The 14,731-nt window shown below is 37.3% G+C and overlaps 1 protein-coding gene across 1 annotated transcript; it reads left to right on the forward strand.

Annotated features, from left to right (window-relative positions):
* Window positions 1-871: 871 nt before the first annotated feature.
* LOC103148744 (prolactin-releasing peptide receptor-like) lies at window positions 872-9,337 on the forward strand. The gene is made up of 3 exons (XM_007567664.2): window positions 872-1,051; window positions 5,685-6,140; window positions 7,898-9,337. Exons 2-3 carry the CDS (start codon window positions 5,692-5,694, stop codon window positions 8,529-8,531), a joined length of 1,083 nt encoding a protein of 360 aa, XP_007567726.1. The 5' UTR covers window positions 872-1,051; window positions 5,685-5,691; the 3' UTR covers window positions 8,532-9,337.
* Window positions 9,338-14,731: the final 5,394 nt, after the last annotated feature.

A 14,731-nucleotide genomic window follows, 5' to 3' on the forward strand; every position in this document is an offset into this window, starting at 1 on the left:
AATTGGATGTATGAAAGGCTCTCAGGGGAGGCTATTTAACTGCAGCTAATTTTAAAATAATGGTTCCTCTTATGGTTGAGGACGGTCAAATTAAAAACCATTGGAAAAACTGTAATATAAGATCTTCAGAAACTAATAATGTTTTAAAAATAAATTGTGAGGCTTGAGCATTTTTGAACTATTTAACTTCTAACAGAAATATAAGCTGATAGTTTAATGTTCTGTTTTCAAGTATAATGGAAGATGATTGGGCGTTGAAATCGGTACGAACTGATGATCCTGGATTCATGTGTTTTCAGCTACGCAGCAAAACCAGAAACATTTAACACACTGACAAACAAAACCACTCATTTTTAGAAAAACAAATAAACAACTATAATTATATAATTATATAAAGTGAAAAACATGTCATCTTTAAAGAACATTATGGTTCGCACTTTGTGAAAGATATTTACATTTTAAAAGTTGTACATCTGCAAGATTTTATTTTTAAGGTTTTATGTTTTTTATTTATTTTGTGTAATTTAAAAAAAATTATAGGGGTTTATGGTTATTTCTAGGTTTTAGCAAGCTGTCATGTGATTTCAGACCAGAGTCAAAATATCCACTGAAGAATCAACAAATTTTGTTTTAAAGCTGAAGAACAAGCAGCTCATTGATACAGAGCTGTAGAAAATGTGCCTGCTTACATTAGCATGTAATTTTAAAACGACACAATAAATCTTCCCTGCACATTCCTGTGAGCAGATAAATAATCCTGCTTCACACCGAACTGCCTCTCTGACCTGACCACTAACTAATCAAACGTCATCACCAAGTCCAACCCAGACATCAATCTTTGTTGGTTTCTCTGCCTTCTAATTGGCTCCCCATCATTTCCACAGACATCTCAGATATATCTCCTCTCCCTCTGTGCTCCGCATGCCTCCCACCTTCTTTCTCTCCATTTAAAACAGCAGCAGCTTCAGCTGCCTCACTGAGGAAAAGCACACTGTCAAGGTCCATTGGTACCAGTCCTCACTTCTCTTCGAACAGAGGAATATCAGACCAGGTAAGTTAGGCTCTATCATTGAAAAGCATTGCTTTGGCTCATTTTATGTAACAAGAGAGACTTACTGTGCATTGATTTATTTATAAGTAATTTTTTTTTTTTTTGCTAAAAGCACTGCAAGAAATTATTGGCTTTAAGATGAAGGATTTGTATTGATGTATTGTAGGAGTGCAATGACAATGGTGTGCTTCAGATTCTGGTGTTTTTCAAGTGATAGATTAAAATCAATCAGTTTCAAAAGAGAAAACTTACATATCTGTTTTAAAAACTTAAGTCTTATTTCTTTAAAAAAAAGGGGGGGAAATGTTATGCATTTGGAGTTCTGTTTTGCTGTTACATTTTGAATTTCTGTGATTTTATGTCCAAAATTCAGATAATTTCCCCCTCCCCAAGCACTGAAAAACATAATTTTAAATTTGTTGCTATAAACCAAGACAACAAATATTGTCTTGAGAAAACAAGAGGAAAAGACTGAGGACAATAACAGTTTCCTATGAAAATATTATTCTGCAGAAAGGTTGGCAACAAAGCATGAGGAGGTCACATTGCTACACTGGATTCCCTCTGGCAGGTTTCTGCAGCACCGGTCTGAAGCATCCTTTGGGGCACAGATAAATGGGCAGGGCTGATTATGTGATGATGTGGAGCGCAGCAGATAGGATGCGAGTGCGACTGCCTTTCAGGAGAGAAGCATCAAATCATTTGTTGAATTTAAATTAAGTTTAACTTTGCCGCTAACTCATACTGGACATACGTCAGGAAAATGCCTGCGAATCCACCTTATTTCTGCTCGACTTTATGCTTGGAAACAACAGAACTGGAGGAAAAAAGCTGCCTGTGTTCATGTCCTCGATGCTTTCAAGAGCCATCAGAACCGTGACAGGTTTTTTAAAAATGTTTTACACAGTACCAAGAAACATACACTGACAAACAGTTTTTAAAATCCAGAGGACGGCAACAGCTGACAACAACTTTTCTTTGACCTTTTTTTGAAACACCATTTCAGAGATCATTGTCAGGCAGGCAAAAATAAACAGTTTTACTTAAAAGCTATGAAGGATCGGAACTTGCTGGGGTGAGTAACAGGATATGTTGACCAAGAGCTTCCTACTTGAGAGATACGTTGGGAGAGTTTGATTACTGAACAAAAAGCAGGTGGTTAATTGGAAACGACGTGCAGCGGTGAGGGATGGGAAGAGACTGAAGATAAACTGAGAAAACAGGAAATATGTCCGATAGGAAACAAGTGATAAGAAAATAGGAAATAACACAAAACAATCAGCATACTTTAAATTAGCCTTAACATTCTTTTTCTTCGCCAGTGGAGACTTATGTAGTGAGCGCCTAACTTATTGGATTCATTAAAATAAAGGTACCTGGTATTTCCAGGTATTTCTTGAGCTTTCTCCACGAGATCCCTGTAAAATTATTCTGCTTATTATTCTGAGTCCTTGGTTACAAATTGTGTGAGGAACATTTGGTCCTGGCTAGTTTATGGTGAAATTATTCTATTTCCCTTCCTGGATAAAGTCTCCAAATGGGCTCACTGGAACATTCAGATAAAAGTATCTGAAACTAGTAATACCTAGCAACAACAAACCAGCTAATGTCATTTTACTGAGATACTGGAATTGGTCACTTGGATTTTTGCAGTCTCTATCTTGCTGAGTACTTGTTCCTGGTGACATTCCACTCATTTGTAGAATTTAATAGATCAGTTTTTCTTATTTATTTGTATTTGTAGATTGCTTGGGATGCTTGTCTATTTAAACACATTTAAATAGACAAGCATCTATTTAAATCTAGTTTAAATTCAGGTTTTGGACAGTATTTTTATTGCATGACATTTTGGAGCAAAAACAGATCTCAGAGTAACACAGACACCGTTAAAATCGACAACAGCACTCAAAGCAAAAGACAAAACCTCACATCACATTGTAATTGAAATCCCTGTTCAATACATTCATTGAGAGAATAACTGGCTGTGAAAAGTAAGAGGTCTTTGCTTCAACTGTTGCAAAGATTAATTCCCCAGTCTGCACCACAGCACAAATGATGCTAATTAGCAGAGGACAAATGTGAAAAGACAGCAGGACCATAAAGTCTCACTATCAGGGCTGCAGGTGATAATAATTCAGTGGAGAAAAACTGTAGTATGCAGACTGATGAGCAATCTGGCAAAAAAAAAGATCATTCTTTTATTTTTTAATTTGTTCATTTGAAAAAAAAACAAAAAAACAATACAAATGCCATAAAACTGAAAATGCCATTTTATACTTTTCTATTTACTCCCAATAGTGCATAAAAGCAGAAAAGCCTTTTTCTCAGATAGATCAATTTCTGCTTCTCACAGATCAGAATCCCTTCTCATTAAACCCCCTCAAGCTCTGATTTCTCTGATCTTTTGAGCTGAAGGAGCAGCGTCCTCTCTTCTAGAAGTTACCAAAGGATGAATGCCTGTAGCTCCTGAACTCTGAAAGCTCCCACATTGCTGTGCTCAGGCACAAAGGCCAGTTCCTGTCAACAATGCACAACTGCTTGTCATCCTTAGATCATATATTCCTCAGAAGAAGAGTGCTCTCTTTTAATTTAGAGGTCCAGCGAGGTCGAACTTAGAGATGACTTCCTGACTTTGACAAAGTAACTCCAGAGTTTGCTTTGTCAGGTATAAAGAGCTAAATCTCAGAAATTGCATCAGCCAGTATTTGTTCAAGTGGTTTTAAGATTTATTTAAAGATATAATTCTGGTGGCTCCTGTGAGTAAAGCACATTTCAGTTTCAGTTTTGAAAGCTGCCAGGGCTTGGCACGCTCAGAGACCCACAAAACTGAAATTGCATATGAGATTTATTTACTGCATTTATTCTGCCTTTTGTTTATGGGACGCTTCCAACACTACCCCTGCTTACAGGGGAGCTCCTATCTTACTTTCAAGACTAATGCTCATAGACTTAAACTGCTACTGTTCTAACTTCCTTGCAGCAGCAAGCTGTGCTGTAACGTTGACGTTAGCCTCACATGAATGAATGACATTTCTGTTTCAACTATGCTATTTTTTTTATATTCCTTTTAGTGCAACATTTTGTTTTTTGCTGAAAAGTCTGTTTGAGCCACAATTAACCCAAAAGTATTAACATCCATGTCATTTGTAGCATTAGGATGATTTTGATTCAACTGAGTGTTCTTCTGATAGGAAATGAGACAGGAATCTCAGATAATACAATAAAACAATGTAAAAGTAGAGATGTTGAAAACATAATTTTATTAAGAAAAGAAAAATAATTGTTGCTTTAACATTCAAAATCTTCTCATAATTACTGACAAGTTTTTTTCATGTGATTTTAGGACATTTTGACTTGGGCAATTAGCTTTGAGGTTGGAAGGCCTCTTTGCCATCATCCTAATCTTTAATCTGCTCTTTTAGACTATCAGATTCAAATTCAACATTTGACAGGCTAAAATAATACCGCTTCCTGTCAGAAGAAACATTTTGGCAAAAGTTAACTTTACATCTTAATTTGCCCGGTGTACAAAGCTCTTGTCTTTGAGGGAAAATGCTGCGACTCCGTCTGCATAAAGTTGCTAAAGTTTGGAATAAAAATTTCTTTCAGCTGCCAGTTACCGGCCTGAATTGAATATTTATTATCAGCAGGGAGAGCTCCACTCGGTTCAGGGTCATCAAAGACCTTCATTATGTCAAACGTTTTTCAAAAGGTTAAAGCCAGTGGTGAAGTCATTTGAATGCATTCATGCACAGCCTCGTGTGACAGTCGCCACAAGATGAGGGCGCAACCCCGAACTTCCTGCGGTTTGTCGGCGGAAGATTTCCAGAGCTCATTAATTAAAATGATAATGACGATGTGATGAAGGTAAACTGATACAGCTCTATTACAACTTGCCTGGAGGATCTCCAGGCCTGATATGGGGAGTTTTTTGTTTTTAAATTTCTGAAAAACACTTCTGGTGGCACTGGGATGCATGTGTTCAGTTCTGCCTCACAGCTGGGGAGCAGAAATTGATCGAATTTCATTATTTCTGTCAGGCTTCAAAGGAATAATGCCTAAGGCTCGAAATGATATTTTAAAGATGTATTGGTGTTTAAATATTTTAATACATGTGTCCTAATTGAATTTTCAGTTAATTTATTCTTGATCAGCTGAGATGATGATGGGCAGCAGGGGGAAGTCATGTTTGAACGAGTTCACCTAAAAGGAAAACTTAAAAACGATGCATCACAGCCATGCTTAGTTATTGTGCGTATGCTAAACAGGCCAAACAGAGCAAGTTGATTAATAATGACATTTTTTCTCCTGCTCTTGGCATGTAAATTAGGACCTAATGTGTCTTATGGTGTTTCTAAAACACATTTCATTGGTGGATGGAAGTACTCGCTCTCTGCATTTATAATGAGATTCCTTCACAGCCATCTGCCTCATTATACCTTCCTCTTTACCTCTGAACGAGTGAATGTGTTGCTGCTTGTAAAAGCATGCTTTTTCTACCAGGAGTCTTCCATTTATTAAATGTCATGAACTTTTTCCCCTCCCTGTTTATATTTTTCAAGTACCTGATAGTCTGACCTTTTAGAGGTGTTGGTGATGTTTGACTATGAACCTGCCCTCGATTTTGTTGCAGTGCACACATGGAGGCTAACCGCAGTAGTCCAATAGGAAGCACGCCGCCTTCCTCATCTGCAGAGCAACCTGAGGGGCGCATTTATGAGGTAGCAGTGCAGAGCAACTCCACCAACCGCAGCTCCCAGTTTGCAGACGTGGCCCTGCTGCAGACGTTCAAGCCTCTCATCATCCCTTGTTATGTGCTCGTGGTTGTCGTGGGCGTCGTCGGGAACTACCTGCTTCTCTACGTCATCTGCCGAACCCGCAAGATGCACAACGTCACCAACTTCTTCATCGGGAACCTGGCCTTCTCGGACATGCTCATGTGTGTGACGTGCGTCCCCTTCACTCTCGCCTACGCCTTCAATCCACACGGTTGGGTCTTCGGCCGCTCCATGTGCTACTTGGTCTTTCTCATCCAACCCGTCACTGTGTACGTCTCCGTCTTCACGCTCACAGCCATCGCTGTGGACAGGTGGGTGGAAATGCCTGCAGGCAGTCACAACTTTGTGGCCACCACCGTGGCCACAGAAATGTTCATTTTTTTCTTATATTACTTAGATTTATTTGCAGTGTTGTGCTCTCTTGTTTTAAATATGCATGTCTTACAAAAGTATTATTGCCACTTGAAACATTTCAACAGTTTTTCATGCTACAACCACAAACTTCAGTGTATCCAATTAGGAATTTTGTCATATAAAGCAGTGGATGATTATGATGTTTTTACTGTTTTTATTTAACTGTTTTTTTTTTTTTTTTACCAGGAAGTTCTTTGGCATAACAACTCTTTTCTGAGACAAACCAAACCAAGAGGCTCACCAGTGTAGAGCATTCAAAACAAAACAGTTTGAATTTGAAGTTGTAATGTATATTGCTAATTAGGTGCAGTATAAGAAAAAAGCTTTCTTTTTTTTTTTTTTTACCAACTTCTGAGCAAAGTTTGGGGACCCTGAGGAAGAGTTGGTGTGATGGATGGGTATTATATCCACTTATGACTGGAAACATGGGAGTAGGTTTGCCCAAGGCAACTTTATAAAAAAATATGTCAGTGTTGTTTGTTTTACTGAAGGCCATAGGAACAAAGTATGAAGTTCACAGTGGTGCATCTTGAAGGCAGCGTTTGTAAAGCGCTGTGAAATATTGTATCCAGGCAACAGAGAACTGAGGAACCTGCATTCCTGTTTGTCTCCATAACCCAACACATTCAGGGAAGTTGTGTGTAGAAACTTTTTTTTCAGCTTCTGACAGGATTTGTGTCAATATCTATCCATATGCTCAAGTATTTGTTAGCATTTCAGCATTGTTTTTTCCTTGCCAAGCTTTCAGATTTAGAGTGTAAAAACCAATAGTCATCTGGTTGACAGATTCTGTTTAATTTTCTTATTTACATTTTTAGATGATCTACAGCTCAATAAAGCCCAGGAAAGTACATAGAAATGTGTGGTGTATTGGTTTTACAAGGTATAAATCACTAAGAAAAATTTGGCACAAACAAAAATAAAATACACTTTTCTAAATAAGAGTGGATTACAATATTAACCTGGGAATTCACAAGCCAATGAATGCAATCATGTTGTATTCTTTGAAAATTAGGCAAATGAAGGGAGGTATTGATTTGCATGTACAAAAGAATTAATCTGCTCTCCTTGATCAATGATAAAGTCTTTATTTGGCAAGCAGTTGCTCAAATAAGTGACATTTCCTAATCAGTGAGCTTTTCATAAGAGCCAACATGGTGTGAAATATATATTGCTAGATTAGTAAAATTCTTGAAAATGTCATTATTCTTAATTGAACATGCAAAAAAAAAAATCAAATAAGCAAGTGTGAGCTTCAAATAAATACTTTTTATTTGGTTTTCTAAATATCAAGCCTTCCTTTATCTTTAGATTGGATCACTTTTTGTTCTTTGACACACCTGAGCTCGGTGCTAAAATGCATTCTTTGCCTGTCTTTGCCACTTCGACCTTACAGGTCACAGACAGCTCAGCACAAAGCTAGCTGTCTGGTTGAAAAGCACGTCAGCATTCCTCATTAGATGCACAGAAACAGCTTTAGGCCTAATTAAGCCATTTAGGATTTCTCCACTATCTGATTGCTGGTACTTGAACTTTCAGTTTAATCATACATCCGGAGACGTCACAGTGGCATTAACTCATCAATCTGGTCCTGATGAGCCATCCATTAATTCTGTTAAGGTTTATAAAGCACCACTCTCTCCCTCCGTTGCAGATATTACGCCACGGTTCATCCGCTGAAGAAGCGAACCACTGTGGCCACTTGTGCCTACGTCCTCATCGGGATCTGGCTGCTGTCCTGCGGCCTGGTGGCTCCGGCGGTGACTCACACCTACCATGTCGAGTTCAAAGAAGAAGGCTTCACCATCTGCGAGGAGTTCTGGTTGGGCCAGGAGAAGGAAAGACGGGCCTACGCCTACAGCACGCTGCTGATCACATACGTCCTCCCCCTTTCGGCCGTCTTTGTCTCCTACCTCTGCATCACCGTCAAGCTGAAAAAGTGCATCGTCCCCGGAAACAGGTCGCAAGACCAGGTGTGCGTTCACCAGGCCCGAAAGAGGAAGATCTTCCGCCTCGTCGCTCTGCTGGTGTCTGCCTTTGCCGTTTGCTGGCTTCCCATCCACGTGTTCAACGTTCTGAGAGACATCGACATCCACCTGATAAACAAGCGATACTTCCTACTCATCCAGCTGCTGTGCCACCTCTGCGCCATGAGCTCCTCCTGCTGCAACCCCTTCCTCTACGCGTGGCTTCACGATCGCTTCCGCACGGAGCTGAGGAAGATGATGAAGTGCAACCGTCGCATCGGAGTCCCCGCCAGCCACTGCGCAGCTGGAGTGGTTTTGTAACCTGCTTATTTGTATTTTGTGCAGATGGGAACTTGACCAACGCTATCCATCAACATGAAGTATAGGTGCAACTCAGCCATTGTCAAGCAGTAAATAATCTCCTATGCACAAGCCAAAATCAAGCAATTCGCTGCTGTTCCATCCGTCTGACACGCTTCAGAAAACTGCCTCTAAAAACTGTCAGTAAAGCATTAAAAAAAGACCTTAAAAACAGTGGAAAAGATGTGATCGTGTCACTAATCTTCAAGATTTGTATATATTTGATGAAACTTAAGTTATTTACTTGAAAGCAATCATTTTTATTGTTCATATAAAACAGTAAGAAGGATTCACTTGTTGATGAAACAAACTGTGTTTTAAATTCAGGTGTACTATGGTTGTGGTGGAACTCAATTAAAATGTTTTATTGAGTTAATTTCAGGGTCTCTAATGAATGAATCGCATTTTAATTGAAAACTATATACTGAGAAAATAAGCAACATTTTCAATTCAAAACCCCTTTTTGTTGTAAAGTATTGAATAAATAGGCATATGAGATCAAAAATAAAGATATTTATTGTTTTTAGTCTATTATTCAACCATCTGATAGTTGCAAAGTCTCCATTTAGCTTTCAAGTGTTTCAGTGTCTCGTTTATGTAACAACTTTGATGTGTTAAAGTCACGTCCTCAAACCTAATACGAATAATTTATGTGCAAAATTGAAGAAATCTTGAATGTTTTGTACAATGTCAAGAGTTTACAGAGGAATTGTAATGACTAAATGGATTCTGATTTATAGTTTTGTTTATTAAAGATGATGCTCTTCAAGCTCCCAGTCCTTCAATATCTTATGCATAAATTGCAAATGCAGGCAGAAAGCTCAGTATTTGCAAACGTATTGTTTGCAGGAAGGGACTACCTGGAAAAACGTGAGACGCTGAATGTCACCGTTAAACGAGAGGATCACGACCGAGACAAGATTGAAATTGAGGAAAAAAAAGGTTTAGGTGGAAAGGAAATGAAGGGAAAATTAAACTATTATTTCAATTCACTTTTTAGAAACGGTCACTACATGTGACCATTTTTATTTGATTGGTTCTAGTGAGGCTCTCGCGTCAGATTGGATCTTCGCTTCCTTCTTGAAGCAGTGTGAGGTTAAACTTATGAGGCTGTGCCCTGAGGCTTTCATCGTCTTTATGCCAGCAGCAGACGAATGCAAACCTACATCGAAGTCATCGTCTTATTTGTGATCATTTGAAATTGCCTGTATATAAAACAATCTGATGATCAGTATTGTGTTGTGCTGCGTTTGCTCTGTTCCTCATGATTTTGAAGTTGGTATGAATGTCATATTTATCTGTAGCAGAGGCTATTAGCTGTCAAACTGGCCTAACTACCCACTTTTACTATTATGTTTCTTGCAGAGCTACTATGTCATGTTATTGACATGCTTCTGTATGAGCTTATCTGTCTCAGTGATGATTATTTATAGATACATGGAGGAAAATGACTGTTGCATGCATTGATTTTTGTTTTCTTTGTTAATAAGGGATTGAATTGGTTTTAAGTAAGACAATACAGCAAACCACACTCAATTTGGTTTAGATAAATAAATTAAAGCTGATATAATGGGCCAAGCCAGTTCCGCAATATAAATCTACCATAATTTCCGTACTATAAGCCGCAAATTTTTTTCTTAAGAGTTAAAAACTCACACTCACTTCCTCCGTTTCTCTTAGTTGCTGGTCTCAGCATCACTTTCGTCTCAAGACAAATTCACTTGTGGCAGTCCAGCTTTTTAAAACTCCTTGCTTAAAAGCTGATAAGGCTCTTCGCGATCAATTACTTTTCCTCGTCGGCTATTGAATTATTATTTTTTTATTTTTTTTTACAAGCAATGTATGGAAAAAAAGCATTTACAGTACATATTTGTGTGTAAATCTTGCTACTCTTGCGGCTTAAAGAAAAGTATGGCCTACAAAGTATGACCTTTTTTTGTGGGTGCGGATTATATTCTGGTGCGTTTATTAGTCCAGAAATTATGGTAATTGAAAATCTCCCAGAAGCTTCAAGATTTAAAAAAAGGTTTGTGCAGAGAAACATTGTTACTATCATCCTTGCTGCGTAATGGATGAGACCAGTTTCTTCAAACAGGAGGCGTCCTAAAGCTGGTATTTTTAACTTTGTTTTTTTGTATGTCAAATAGTTTTCAATAAGGGTTTTCAGGTCTTATTTTCTGTGATATTTCACTTTCTTACATTCCATTGATGGTCTAATTTATTTCTATTTTGCTACATGTGTGGTTGGTGGTCACCTACAGCTGCTATTTCAAATCAGATTCATTTTAAAAGTATTCACTGAGAAAATGTTGATGTTCTTCTCAATACTAATGTTTCATTGTCTGTAAATGTACTTTTCTTTCTTCTTATTATTTGTTACTCATTCATTCTGTTTGATCAAACAATGTGTTTGCTGATGTTTTGCATGTTAAATACATGTAAATAAATGAAATGAAAGTCTAAATTAAAATGTTTAAAATCTAAAAAAAAAAAAAAAAATCTGAAACAACCCTGGCTTCAGATTGGTGTGAGTGGACTGTGGTGAAAGTGGAAAATCAATTGGAGTAATGGGTCAATTTGCAGATGCATGGCTAAATTTGCTAATTGGATGCAGAGAAGGCTAAAATGCTTGCATGTGAATTAGACCTGCTCAGAACAGGGAAATGTGATAATTTATTGATCCCGTAAATCTTGTCAGCGTTATCTGGGGCTTGCTAACGGGCTTCCTGCAGATGGATGAGGTTCAGTCTGAAGCAGTAACCCCAATGCTCTCTGTGAAATAAAAAAAATACCATTTGCTATTCTGTTTGATAAAATGAAACAAAGCCTGCAGGGAAAAGAAAAAAAAAAAGATCTTTGCAAGATTTACCTGCAAAAATGATGTTTGTTTCTTTTAGTGTACTCCCACGAAGAACAACATCAAACTTTAAATCTTAAAATGACTAAATTCATGAAGGACACAGTGGCTATCTTCCAGATAAACAAAATCATAAAATAACACTCTTTATTAACTTCTTCTAGATCTCATTTGGATATCCTAACATGGATTAAGCCCTGGTGTCTGAGAAACATTAATAAAAGTGTTGCTGCAATCTGGTGTCCCTCCAAGCCCTGTTATAATATGACACATCCATTAGTGAGGAGGACGTAAATGGAATTTAGCCATAATTTTATATTATAATGACATTTTTCAGATGACATGTCAATATGCATCAAGATGTGAGACTCTGAGGACACTGTTGCTAACAATCATTACTTATTTTTGCTTTTCAGACTCGGACTAAAGTCTGTTTGCCTCAGATCCCGTAAGCTTGTTTTCGAAAATAATTTATAAACATCTTTGTCGTGTCACTGTGAGCTCGATTTCTCTTCAGGTCAACTCAGACTGTTAGCGCTAATTGTAATTCATAAAGCTTCATGCATCATAAACAAAGACGATGTGTTTCTCCACATTACTGTTATAATTCTAAATCTAGATGGTGTAGTATTTCCTATTGTTATAAACCTCTTCTACTACCAATTAGTGTTACACTTTTAAATTAATATGTTTTTTTCTGGAACAATTAGGAATTCTTCTTAGAACGTGTGTGGAAATATTTCTGTCTTTGATAAAGTTGGTTGAGGGTTTGTGCCAGTCTGTTGCCAGTAGATTATACAGGATTAGACCTGATGAAAAACTAATTTCTCTCTCTTTCCCCTGAGAGAGAAAAAACCCCCACTTACCTATGATGGTGTTCTTTTTTCAGTGTCTCTGAGCTCAAATCTTATCTCTTTAAACACCACCATTATGAAAGCTTTATTAGCACTTCAGTTCTCTTGTGATTTTATCATCAACTTTCAGTAAAATGTAGGAAGTTTGTCTACTTGGTGCAATGATGCACTAAAAAGAAGCATGATGTTTTCTTTCGGCTGCTTTTATAGGTAGAAGTTATAAAACATTTGCAGATGGAACTGAATTTTTATAGAAACTGCAAAAAAAATCTCTGTCTTACATTCAGTCAAAAATAATAATTTTCTATTTTAAACTCTCCAGGAAATAACTTGTTAATTTTCAGAGACATGTTCAGAGATCTGATGAAGCTGAAATGTAAGTGTTTGACCATAAGGGTCTTTGTTACATTTGGAGGAAGAATGAGATTTAAATGCTGGCGGACTTCACACCATAGATTCAATTCAATTCGAAAGTGCTTTATTATTCCTAAAGGGAGATGAAATGTTGTTGTAACTCATATTATCCAAGCTTCAAGATGAAGTTATTGAAATTAAATTGCGACCAAAATATTTCAGCACCAACCCATTGTCACATATAAAAAAAACAGACTTAAACTAAACTTCAAAATTGAACCTATTAAACCCGAAAACCATTCAGAATTCATTTCAGTCGCAGGAAAAGGTGAGACTTGTTATTTGTAACTACTAACATTCAATTCTAGTGAAAATATTTCCTGGGTGTGAAGAAATAATTTTCATTTTAAGTTGCAGGAGGAAATGAACAGGCCTTTCTGTATGATTTAATATTTTTGCTGATTATAGTTACTGAAAATTTATTTGAAAAATGACTAATTAAATTAAAATATGCTGTCAAATTTAAAACTTACCATGATGAAAGAACAATATCTGGAAATACTGAAGCGACTCATCAAACATTAGGAAAGAAGTTCAAACTCGAGCTCCAATGGGTTTCCAAAGTGGAAACTGATTATTTGTTAGTTATTGTGGTCGTCCAAAAAGTTACAGAGTTGCTTACGGACAATAAAGTCAATATTTTGGAGTGGCCATCACAAAGTTCTGATCCCAGTCTGATAGAAAAACTGGGGTCAGAGTTGAAAAGGTTGAGTTGGAGGACACCAGAAATGTTTGACCCAGAATGCGAAGTAAAAGAAAAGCATTTCCACTAAATTTTAAAGAAATGTACGCAGACTTCTGAATTCAAAGAAATTTAAAGATGATCTTTGTATAATAATCTGTAGTAAAACAGCAAACAATGAACTCTGTAACGCCGCTTTTCCTCCACTATTCTTGAACACTCATCCTTCACCTTGAAATGTCCCCATTCAGGCTGATATAGTCCAGCTTTCCCTCATCGCTTTGGACTTCATTATTACACGAGGTTGTCAGGAATTAATGTGCTGATTATTAACTCAATCCTCTGTGGTTTTATATGCCTCAGTTTGGCTTTGAGCAGTAGGAGTTTCTAAAGAAATGTTCAATATCCTGTGGCAGATGAAGAGAAAATGAAATAATTACTCCCAAATGCACTAAAGAACTGTGCGCTTGTAAAATCAGATTTTTGTGAGTCACCCTGAAGGCAGCTTAAGATCACAGCCAATAAATAAAAGAAAGAAGCTTTAGATTCCCTGAAAAGAACCTAGTTTTTGTATGAGAGTTCAAAAATAACTTTCCAAAACATGATTCTGAAAGCAAATTGCAAGCAAATTATTATAGAACCAGAGCTTATGTTTGGGGCTCATCTTGTTCTTTCTTCTTGTCCAACATGCAAGATCAGGTTTCTTTAGAGTCAGGAACCGCAGAACGTCCACAATGCCAGAATCCAAGGCTCTGCTGCTTCAAACCCAGCTCTGTTATTTTACGAAGCGCAGAGTTGGAACTCGCTTCAAACTGAGGAAAACTGTGACTGATGGTATTCAAATCACTACCCTGCTTCATTTAGACTGAATCAGCTGAATGGTTTGGTTCCCTCAGCGGAGTTATGAAACGGTGCAGAAAGACAAATGAATTCAGATGGAGGAAACGGCACTCTGTCAGACTTGTCAATTTTTGTTGTGGTTGCTGTGAATTTAAATTTAGCGAACGCAAAAAGAATACGTCCTCCTTCTTCCTTCTCCTGACATTTCTGTGTATCGCTAAATAATTATTCTGATTCATATTTCAGTTTCCAGGAAGGTCCTGATGAGGGACGTATGGAATTTATGAGAAGATTTCAACTGTGTTGTTTGACTTGATTTTTGTGTATTTGCAGCTAAATGTTATTTTACATACATTATACTGCAATATTAACAACAGTCACAGCCTCAAACACTGTAAATATGCCCTCTAATCAGTGTGCAATACGGTATCAATCATTTTAAATTCGCAATTCTTATAAATTCTTGAGAGGAAAAGCTTGCTTAAGTTAAAATTCTTACTGTGTTGCATAATAA

This window comes from Poecilia formosa, unplaced genomic scaffold, assembly GCF_000485575.1.
Source record: "Poecilia formosa unplaced genomic scaffold, Poecilia_formosa-5.1.2 Scaffold6, whole genome shotgun sequence".
In the NCBI taxonomy this organism is placed as follows: domain Eukaryota; kingdom Metazoa; phylum Chordata; class Actinopteri; order Cyprinodontiformes; family Poeciliidae; genus Poecilia; species Poecilia formosa.

Bases quoted from the DNA above. Each gene is read 5' to 3' on its own strand.
- LOC103148744 (XM_007567664.2), top strand. From the start codon at position 5,692: ATGGAGGCTAACCGCAGTAGTCCAATAGGAAGCACGCCGCCTTCCTCA. The intron at 6,141-7,897 runs GTGGGTGGAAAT...CCTCCGTTGCAG, and splicing joins ACAGCCATCGCTGTGGACAG to ATATTACGCCACGGTTCATC.